General features: G+C 41.4%; 1 protein-coding gene across 1 annotated transcript; it reads right to left on the reverse strand.

The window, feature by feature from the left end:
• Positions 1 to 2924: 2924 nt before the first annotated feature.
• On the reverse strand, positions 2925 to 11158 carry LOC109921119 (zinc finger protein 271-like). Its single transcript, XM_048593150.1, has 2 exons — positions 10850 to 11158; positions 2925 to 9670 (listed from the first exon to the last, which is right to left on the reverse strand). Exon 2 carries the CDS (start codon positions 9237 to 9239, stop codon positions 8409 to 8411), a length of 831 nt encoding a protein of 276 aa, XP_048449107.1. The 5' UTR covers positions 9240 to 9670; positions 10850 to 11158; the 3' UTR covers positions 2925 to 8408.

The following is an 11158-nucleotide window of genomic DNA, read 5'->3' on the forward strand; positions in this document are numbered from 1 at the left end:
GAAAACTAGAGGGCATAGGGTTAAGGTGAGAGGGGAAAGATTTAAAAAGGACCTCAGGGGCAATGTTTTCATGCAGAGGGTGGTGCATGTGTGGAATAAGTTGCTTTAGGAAGTGGTGAAGGCAGATACAATTACAACATTTAAAAGGCATCTGGATGCATATATGAATAGGACGGGTTTAGAGGGATATGGGCCAAATGCTGGCAAATGGGACTGGATTTATTTAGGATATCTGGTTGGCATGGATGCCTTGGATTGAAGGGTCTGTTTCCACACTGTACATGTCTATGACTCTATGACCAGCACCTGCCAGTTTTGCTCCAAGCCACTTAATATCCAGACTTGGAAATATATCACTATTCCTTTAATGTCTTTGAGTCAAAGTCTAGGAACACTGCACAGTGGGTGTCTCTTTCCCAAAACAACTGCAATAGTTCATGAAGGCAACTCACCACAACCTTCACAAGAGCAACTAGGTATGGGCAATAAATGTTGGACCAGACAGGGATGCCACATCCCAATGAATGAAAAGATGATAATGACAAAATGTGATATTGTATCCACATCAGAGACCTGGCTCAAAGAGTGACAGGACTGTGTTTTAAATATTTCTGTGAATCAGGTGTTCGGGAAGGATAGGAAAGGAAGCAAAGGATTGCCACATTACTGATAGTACCAATTAAAAAGAGTACTGCTGTACTGGAGAGAGAGAGAGAGAGGGGAAATATCAGAAGGACAGATTATATTTGACGAGAGCTAATATAGAAAAAAGTTGCAATAACCTTGATTGGTGTAATCTATAGGCCACCAACTAGAGAAAAGGCTGTGGAGGAATAAATTTGCTGTAGTATTACTGAGTGGTTAGAATGGGGATTTTTAAGTATTTGAATATAGACTGGAATGGTAGTAGTGTAAAGGGCAGAGAAGTGAAGGAATTCGTAGTAATATTTTCTTCACCAATATTTTCCACAGCACTGTTTCAGCCCAATAGGAGGAGAGGCATATTCTTGGGAATGAAGTGGGCCAAATAATTATACATCAGTAAGAGAACATTTAAGGGACAATGATATATCCCAAGGTTCAGGATGGCTATGAAAAAAAAACATTCTAGAGTAAGATGAATTAACCTACTCCCCACATCTGTGGGATAAGAATGGATCTGGGCTGAATTGGCTAGAATCAAAGATTAACAGGAAAAATGGCAACTACAAGATGGATACCTTTAAAAGAAGACATAGTTTGGGAATAATGCAAAGATTTGAGCTTCTTAAGCTATTAAATTGTTTGAATTCAAATATGCAAATTACACATTCTTAATTTGTAATAATGCACCCTTATTTATACCTGTTATAACAAGGTATGAATTACCAATGGTAGGAAGAACTGCAGAAGCTGAAGTCTGAGATAACACAGTGTGGAGCTGGAGGAACACAGTAGGTCAGGCAGTTTCAGAGGAGCAGGAAAGTTTACACTTCAAGTCGGGACCCTTCTTCAGAAATGGGGTGGAGGAGAGGAGCTGGGAAATAAATTGAAGGGGTGTCGGGCTGGAGAAGATGGGTAGGATTGTGATCGGTGAGTGCAGATAGGGCGAAGAGTTTCAGGGCAGAGGAGATTACCAGAGGCTTGCAGTGGGAGAGAGATCCACTGAGGTCTTTCCGGAGGGAGGAGGACAACTTCTTTAAGGTGGGCATCCTTGGAAGAGGTTTCGCAGTGGTTTGTGAATTAAGTCAAATTCATGAAGTAAGTGTTAAATATGCCAAACACAAAGCAGTGAGAATAGTGGAAGTTCCTTATCTTTCAAGGGCCTCAGAGTCCTTACTTTTAAAAATAAAATCAAAATCTGGTTCATTGCTGAAAAGAAAGCTGACAGCACAGACTCGTCCTCACCCTTAACAACTTCTCTTTCAATTCCTCCCACTTCCTACAGACAAAGGGGGTGGCCATAGGTACCCGCATGGGCCCAAGCTATGCCTGCCAAATACAGCCCAGTTCGTCCCTGCCTCCCTAACCATTCCTCCCACCTCAAGCCCCACCCCCATCTCCTACTCACTAGCCTCATCCCGCCTCCTTGACCTGTCCGTCCTCCCTGGACCGACCTATCCCCTCCCTAACTCCCCACCTACATTCACTTTTACTGGCTCCAACCCCACCTCTTTGACCTGTCTGTCTCCTCTCCACCTATCTTCTCCTTTATCCATCTTCTGTCCGCCTTCCCCTCTCTCCCTATTTATTTCAGAATCCCCTTCCCCTCCCCCATTTCTGAAGAAGGGTCTCGACCCGAAATGTCAGCTTTCCTGCTCCTCCGATGCTGCTTGGCCTGCTGTGTTCATCCAGTTCTACACCTTGTTAGCACAGATGAGGTCTTTCTTCTCCTGTCTTGGAAGGGATGTCAAAATGTTTCTTCAGATATTTGTACCACAGACACAACAGAAGAATTGTGCCAAAGCAGGTATTTTAAAATGTGGGTGTTTTGTCCTACTGATACAGCGGTTTCCCTTTTAATCTGAACTATATAATTGACAGTCTAAAAGTTTTAATCCCAAAACTAAATATTGTTTGCCTCAATTTTTGAACCACGAATTAAGTATTTCAAGAGTCGCCCCACCAGGAGAAAGTGCAATGTCACCAAATGATGGGGTTTCATTTGTACCATGTAGGATATTTCAACCTGTATTAAATATGAACTCACCATATACAACACACACAAACTTGTCATTTCTTCATTGTCCAATAACTTAAAAAGTTCATCAGCATGCTGTGGAATTCCATGGACAGTTTAAAGTGTAAATATTACTTTTGTGATTGTTATAACCCAGCTGATGTTATTACTGTGCAAGTCAGATCCCAGACTGAAACCTAGATAATCATATTTTGATTTGTTTTGGTTTTAACAAAATAATCTGTTGCTGAAGATAAGAACACAATGCTGCAGATTTTGCTTTAATGATAAAACAAGCTTATGAACAAAAAAGAAGAGAAATCAAAATAAACCAAACTATCCACGTGGAACACAAATTCAAAGATTTTTAAACACACAGGAAAGGTATAATCCCATTAATCCCAAAACAAGTTTTTATAAATTAAAAAGATCAAGATCTTTTGTATAAGACCCCAGTACACAACAATGCCAGTTGTACAGTTCCAACACCACAGTCCTTGTCTCAAACACCTTGGTAGTTTTAATGCTTGTGACTTTAACAATTGGAACTGTAGAAAGCTTCTTCTTGGAGATATTTATGTACCTGAGCTTAAATGTAGACAGCTTCAAATAATGTCTTAAGATTTTTACCCCAATACTTCGTTCTGTGGCTAACACTAACTCTTTAAGGTAATCTAGTTTTACAGTTTCCTTTCCTTTTTACTGACATTGGTCTATACAAGTATCTTCATCAAAGGATGGCAAAAAACTCAATGTAAAACTGAAGAAAATTCTCAAAGCTGTGGGTGTTTTCCTTTAGCTTAAAAAAGACCCCTCCTGACTTTATAAACTTGAGTTTGTTTATCTTATTTGGCTATAAAAAGTATCAGTGTTGTCTTTGCGTCTGGGTTCCTGAAGTTGCCTGCAAAAATAGTAGACTCGCCCACTTTAAGGGCATTTAAATGGTCATTGGATAAACATATGGATGATAATGGAATAGTTTAGGTTAGATGGGCTTCAGATTGGTTTAACAGGTCAGCGCAACATCGAGGGCCGAAGGGCCTGTACTGCGCTGTAATGTTCTATGTTCTATGAAGCTGTGAAAGGTGGTAAAGTCCCTGGTGTCAGCTGGAATGGACATCTTAAGGGATTGTTTTCATGGACCATTCTGCTTTCACTCACTCTATTGTTTAGACACAGTTCTACTAGCGTGTCAGGAATAAATCTTGAGGCAAAGCCCACCTCCTCCTAGGAAGGCTCTGTGTTAAGTTTTAGTGAGGATTTTGAACTTGTTTTCAAATCCCTCCATGGCCTCTTCCCTCCCTATCTCTGGAATCTCTCCCATTCCCTCAGTGCTGCACTGGAGTGTCCAGGAGCTTTGGGGCTCAATTCCTGGAATGGGACTTGAACTCACAACCCTCTGTCTCAGACAGCAAGCTTATTGGTTCAACTCCAACTGCAGATCAATTATTCCATGAACATGAATTAAAGTTGTTGTCAGGGCCGCATGAAGACGTCCCCAGGATTTGGGGCTGCGCCCCCCCCACCAACATTTAACCACCATTTATTGAAACACAGCCGTGTTGTAACGTGAGTGAAGAGGTTGTAGACACCTCCTCTTTTACACAGACTGTCCACCTTCGAGATCTTTTCTGGATACATAATGTGGACAACAAGCATGTGGAGTGATCAAGCTTCTATAGTGAGTATATATCCACATGTATATGTACATGGATCTGCTACAAGTAAATTCACAAAACTGGCAATGGGCCTTCCTGTGTGATAAGGGTCTGTCCTCAGGTGTTCAAACTACTGATGGAGACCTTTTCACAGCCTTAGTGATTAACCAGACCACTTCCCCTGACAATCATATTGATCATCTCAAGCTGCTGATGCTGATTCCAGGAATGAGAAACTTCAGTTATGAGGATAGACTGGAGAATTTAGGATTGTTCTCCTTCAAAGGAAGAAGGCTGACAGATGAATTGATAGAGGCTTTCAAAATCATGAGCAGACTGGACGAAGTCAGTAGGGGGAAGCTGTTTCCGCTTGTCAAGAAAAAAGAAAAGTTTGTGTAGATTTAAAGTGATGCGCAAAAGGAGCAAGCCTAAAAAAAGGCTAAACTTTCTCACACAGTGAATAGTTAGGGTATGGAATACAATACAATTCTATGTTCTATGTTCTAATACCTGGAAATGTGGTGGAGGCAAGTTCAACTGAAATGAAGTGCAGGGGTGTTGGGAAAAGACAGGAGGTCGGCACCATGTAATAAAACCGATGCACTGAAAGGCCACCCTTTGTGCTATAACACTTTTGTGATTCATGACTCCAGTCTATATGATGTGGCCTGCAATTATTTCAGCAAATTAGTGGACCACAGACAATGTTAATTTGTGTTACATTAGCAAGTGAAATAGTTGTAAGATCATTTATTACAGTCAAAATAACGTTATTATTGCATGGAGTTTCTGCTTTGCTTTCTTTTGTGATAGTTTAAAATAATGCACGCACTCTGTATAAAGCCTGATGAGGAGACATGGCAAAAGGAGAGAGATAGCAAAGAGGGAGAGGATTACCCTGGAGGAGAGGTAGAAAACAGGACGAGGTGGAAAAGAGGGCAGAACTAAGTAGGAGAAAGAGAATGAAGAGGAGAAGAGAATTTAAGACCCCTTTCTTATTTGCCCCTCCTTCTAACTCTTTGTGCCCCTAAGGTCTGTGTGCCTCTCTCCTGTGCATGTGCTGACCCCACGACTGCACATTATCACTGCCTTGGATGCTGCGGGTCTTCTTCTCTGATCTGCTGTCAAACACATCCGAGCATAGACATCCCATACTGATGTTGTCAGTTTGAAAGACTCCCAAGATAAACAATGTTATTCCCACACTAGAAATCTCTATCAAACTTTTCTAGATTCACTGAGTGCCTTGGTACAGATAACTAGATGAGACAATTTAGGTTTTAAGTAAACACACAATTTAGTTTTAACAAAGCATGCAACTTGGTGATAAAATACATTATAAATTGCAAAGCTAAATAAAAAGAAAAATCAGCTCATTTAAACATTACTTGTTACAAACATAACACCTTTAAAGGAGGTCAAACTTCAAACTAAGTTAAACTAAACCTTGGTCCCCAAGAGAGTAGGAGCATAGGTTCACAATGAATCTGAAGTGGATCTGATTCAATTCAACAAATCTCCAAATTATCCAAGTTTTGTTGAAATATTCATAATTAATTTTTAGCATTCTGTAATTAAAAGGTTGCATGGTAATAGTCACTCAATAAATAATAGAGCACCAAAATACTACCCTAGATTAAGCGAAGAGGTAAAACTATTGTAATGACAGTACCCAATTGATTCCTAAAATAAATTCTTAAGAACTGACATTAGGGAGCAGTTGATTAATCAGTCAGTCTGATTAATCAAGGTACCACTTCAAACAAGACTATAAGATGTGGAGCCTACTGTTTCTTTTATCTGATTGAAGTTTTACTTATCAGACCTTACACTGTAGTTGTGTTTGTGTCAAAGCAGGAATCCACAAGATACTGTTTTTTATTTGCATGCAATTCTCATCAGCAACTTCACATTCTTGTGAAGGGAGTTGATCATGTTGGGCTTGCAAATGAACTTTATTAAAAACTGCAGTCACTAGTCAGTTTTCCTGACAAGTAATTTATCAGCTCTTTTTTGTGCACCAATTCCATGTATTTTGAACCTCAATCCTGTCTGTCTGGAGACTCTGCCATGGGAAGATATTGTTGCTGTGATTATTGTTTCTGCTGTTCTGGTACATGTATCGGTAAAAGGTATTCAGTTCTTTGCTCGATTGGTGAAATCAGGTCTACCCCTTCAGCTGTCTGCTGTGAAGGAGCAGTTATTCAGGTGAACAGATAGATATCTGTGCTTGAGACATCAGAGCTGTTCACTTTCACCATGCACAATCAAAGTGACACTTCTTCACACAGATCCCTGGTTGCCAAATGAGCTGACTTCTGTTAAGTTCACTGAATGTTTGCACTCTGACCAGCTCTCCTGGAAATGATTTGGCAGCTTGATCAAAGTGACATTTGATTTTCTGTCATTTTACTTTGATTTCATCAGTGTCTGCTGTTACTAACTGTGAATTTTGTACTGTTGGAAGAATAGTCTGCGCACCATATGATGTTGGTGGTTGGACTGAACAACTTTCCATGCCTTCAGTAGGTGTGTTAACTGGATTTATTTGACTTTTTGATCATTCTTTTAGCAATTTTTACCTCTGCCTCGGGCTATCCATTTCACTAGGGCTGTGTGGAGATGATGAGTAGTGCTGAATATTCCAATCATTCATGAAGTGTCTGAATCGATCGCTCATGAATTGAGGTTATTGTTATTGATCACAAAGTCAGGAATGCCATGATGACTGTAGTGTGCTTTCAGACATTCAACAATCTCACTGGGAGTCGGTGACACCAGCTGCTCTAACTCCCTGCTGCCTGAATAGTAATCAACTGTGACAAGATAATCAGTTCCAGTGAGAGTAAAGAGCTGTACTCCAAGCTTCATTCATGGGCTGTCTGGGATGCCACGAGTCAAGAGCAAGAGCAGCTCTTTATCTTGTTTAGTTTGATGTTCATTACAAGCAGTGCTCTGGCCGATGTGTTCCTTCATCTCATTGCTCACGTTTGGTCAGTAGATCACTTCCATTACGTCCCTTAGATTAGACTCAATTCCTTGATAGTTTGTTTGGAATGTGTTTCAGCATCTTATCTCTTTAGGGATAATGGCCCCGTCATCTTGGGTGATCACTTCATCTCTGTAGCCTTTGAAGATTTGCATTATTTTTGTGTGATCTTGTCTGTCAGCTTCAATGTCTGTGCTAGTGGTTGGTTTCTGGAGCGTGTTGTGCTGTTGCTTCAGGTTGAATCTGCACCAGAATCAACTTCAGGCAGAGAGTAGTTCCCGACAGAATGTCAGTGATGTACATCTGCTTCCCTTGCTTGTACTTCATTTCCCAGTGACATGCCTGTAAATGAATTGGCATATTTTGTAAATGTTTTAAAGCAAATGCAGGTGATTTGGGAAAGATGCTTTGAATTATATTGTGATCAGACTCTACCACTAGTTTCTCTCTCCCTTACAGGTGCTGGTTGAACTGTTCACAAGCAAAGACAACATCAGACTCTCTCTCTCAGGCTGTGTACAGTGTTGTTCAGTGTGTGTTAACTCTCTGGATACAAACACAACAGATTGCCCTCACTGCATGGGGCTTGCTCCAAGTCCTGTGTCACTGACATCACACTGCAGGGTGGCTCCATTGTTGACATCATAATCCCTCAGCACTGGTGATGTCATCACTAGGTGTTTGATGGGAGTGAAAGCTGCTTCTTGTTCTGTGTCCCAGTCCCACTGAACACCCAGCACCGTGAGACTGTGTACACCGTTACACACTCTGAGGATGGATTGGGCTAAGACTTGGCGAGCTAGTTCACAACGTAAATAAAATTACTGAACTTCCTTCACACCTGTTGGTAATTTGCCGATGATCCAGGGGCTTCAACAATTGCATAAAAGCTTTATTACAGAATTTTCACATAACAGAGTTTCTTATGTGTGTGTGTGTTGATGGACCAGGAGATACATTGACTGTGTGACAACTTCATCAAATATTTCATACTTGAATGGTTTCTCTCTTGTGCAAATAGGCTGGTGCTTTGAGAGATCGGAGGATTGGGTGAAAGTCTTCACACAAACCCAGTGTAGGGTAACTCCCCTGTGTGGATCCTCTAATGGAGCAGGAGGCTCCATGACCTCGAGAACGATTTGTCACAAGTATTGGATGTGAATAGTTTCTCCCTTGTGTGAATACGTTGATGTCTGCGGAGGCTTGATGATTGTGAGAATGATTTGTCACACACTTCACACGTGAATGATTTCTCTCCCGTGTGAATGCGCTGATGAACATGGAGGCCTGCTAAGTCTGAGAATGATTTGTCACACACCTTGCAAGTGAATGGTTTCTCCCCTGTGTGAATACGTTGGTGTGTACAGAGAGTTGATAAGTGTGAGAATGATTTGTCGCACACTGCACACATGAATGGTTTCTCCCCTGTGTGAACGCGCTGGTGGATCCGAAGAGTTGATAAGTGTGAAAACGATTTGTCACACACCTCGCATGTGAATGGTTTCTCACCAGTATGAATACGTAGGTGTGTGCGGAGGGTCGATGAGCGTGAGAAAGACTGGTCACACACTTCGCAAGTGAATGGTTTCAGCCCTGTGTGAATGCACTGATGTCTGCGCAGGGTTGATGAGTGCGAGAATGATTTATCACACACCTCACATGTGAAGGGTTTCTCTCCTGTGTGAACACGCTGATGTGCACGGAGGGTTGATGAGCGGGAGAATGACTGGTCACACACTTCGCAAATAAATGGTTTCTCCCCTGTATGAATTCTCTGGTGTGTCAGGAGATCAGAGGATTGGGTGAAAGTCATCTCACAAATGCCACACCTGAAGGGTTTCTGCCCTGTGTGATTTCGTCGATGTCTCAGAAGAGTTGAAGAGGCCTCAAAAGATTTGTCACAGATCTCACACTTGAAGGGTTCATGTTCCATGTAGCTGCCCTTGTGTTAACAATTGTGCAGCAGACGTGAGTTTGGAGATCTGTGCCTGAGGAGCTCTCCTTGCACTTGAACAAGAGGAATAAGTCAGTGGTTCATAAGGTTCAATGAATGATTGAAGCTCTCACCACACTTGGAGCCACTGACACTTCTTCACAGCCTCACCCTGACCGATCACCCACTGCCAAACCTGCAGAAAGGTTGGTTCCAATGGAAGGCTCCACACCACTGACCAGTTTCAGATCTGATGATATGTCAAAGCTCCCCTGACCCGACCAATTTCCAGATGATGGTTTCACTGCCCAACCTTCTCAGTGTTCAGCAATGCTGTGAAGGGACTGGATGTCTTCCTGCAGTTGTTCCTTGGGTGATGGTCAGGATCTATCTGTGGTAACTATCCTCTCTGTTAATGCCGTGCAATCCTTCTGTAAAACACATGATAAAAAGTGCATTAAATAGATTACAATAATTTGGGATTAGGATTTTTAAAAGTAGAGGCATGTGCGTTTGGTTTCCGTTCTGATAGAAGATTCAGGCTGGAAAATCATTTGAAACAGTGAATTAAAGACATAATTTCCAAAAAGGCAAATGCCAACAAGATCTGTGTGGTTTTATTGGATGAAATGTTCACATTGCTGAGTTTATGATGGACAGAGAAGAAAAAGATCAGAGTTGAGATTTGACTTCAGAGCAGATGAATTAACTTTTCAGCTCAGTCATCTCAGTGGAAGGGTTTTAGTTTGTGAAGCCTCCAAGTATTGAGTGCTTGAATTGTGTGCTTTGATGTTTACACATTGTCAGAGCTACAAAAAAGATATTTGTGTTCTCAGAATTGAAAAAAAGTTCATACCAACAGAGCTGGAAAGAAGTTGTAAAACTGTTCCAAGCAGTCCAAAGAAAAGAACTGGGAAGAACAAGTTGAGGAAGAAATTAAAGAGTAAGAAATGATGTTTCTTAGGGCTTGAATATCTGGAAAGGATATTGCTGGGAAATAGGCTGCCATTTTATTTCACAGTTTATGTTTGGAGCTTTCTTAAATGTCTCTACATGTAGCTTTATTCATATATTCCTCTTTTGCGTAAAACAACTTATGTTCTTTTGTTAAAGAACAGTCAAGGTCTCTTTCCTAGGTAGGGGAGTCCAAAACTAGAGGGCATAGGTTTAAAGTGAGAGGGGAAAGATTTAAAAAGGATTCAAGGGGCAATTTTTTCACGGAGAGAGTGATGTATGTATAGAATTAGTAGACAGAGGAAGTGGTGGAGGCTGGTACAATTACAACATTTAAAAGGCATCTGGGTGGGTACATGAATAGGGAGTGTTTACATGGGTATGGGCGAAATGCTGACAAATGGGATTAGACCAGATTGGGATGTCTAGTCGGAGGGGACAAGTTGGACTGATGAGTCTGTCTCTGCACTGTATGACTATGACTCTAACACTTGCAGCCTCATTTGTACATGTTTAGGGACTAGCCAAAACAGTAGCCAACTATAAAAATTAAACCTATAATCCACTGAGCCAGGCTTTCATTCTGAGTTTTCAATTGATAAATATAAGCTCCAGCTGGGATCAAGGTAACAGAAAAAGAACATAATTTAATTTACCTCCTTCTTTTCCATTGCTGAAGAAGCTGGCTCCTCAGTTAGAGACTGAGTGAGTGCCACAGTGAGTGCCAGTCTGCTACTTCCTGTGTTGGAGGATCAGATGCAAGTCTTTTCTTTTCCCTCACTTGACTGTCACACACCATCTGTTTCCAGCAGGGACACTGGATAGTGACCAACAGCTGACAATGAGGCTACTTTCTTTCCTTTGCCCAGACCCCCATCTTCCCAGGCACCATGAGTTTAACGGAAAAGACAGTCAGCAGCGGAGTAAAACAGGTTCTCAATTCACTGTGAGCTCAAGTCATTCTG

The sequence above is a fragment of the Rhincodon typus genome, unplaced genomic scaffold (assembly GCF_021869965.1).
Source record: "Rhincodon typus isolate 14 unplaced genomic scaffold, sRhiTyp1.1 hic_rhity00002407, whole genome shotgun sequence".
In the NCBI taxonomy this organism is placed as follows: domain Eukaryota; kingdom Metazoa; phylum Chordata; class Chondrichthyes; order Orectolobiformes; family Rhincodontidae; genus Rhincodon; species Rhincodon typus.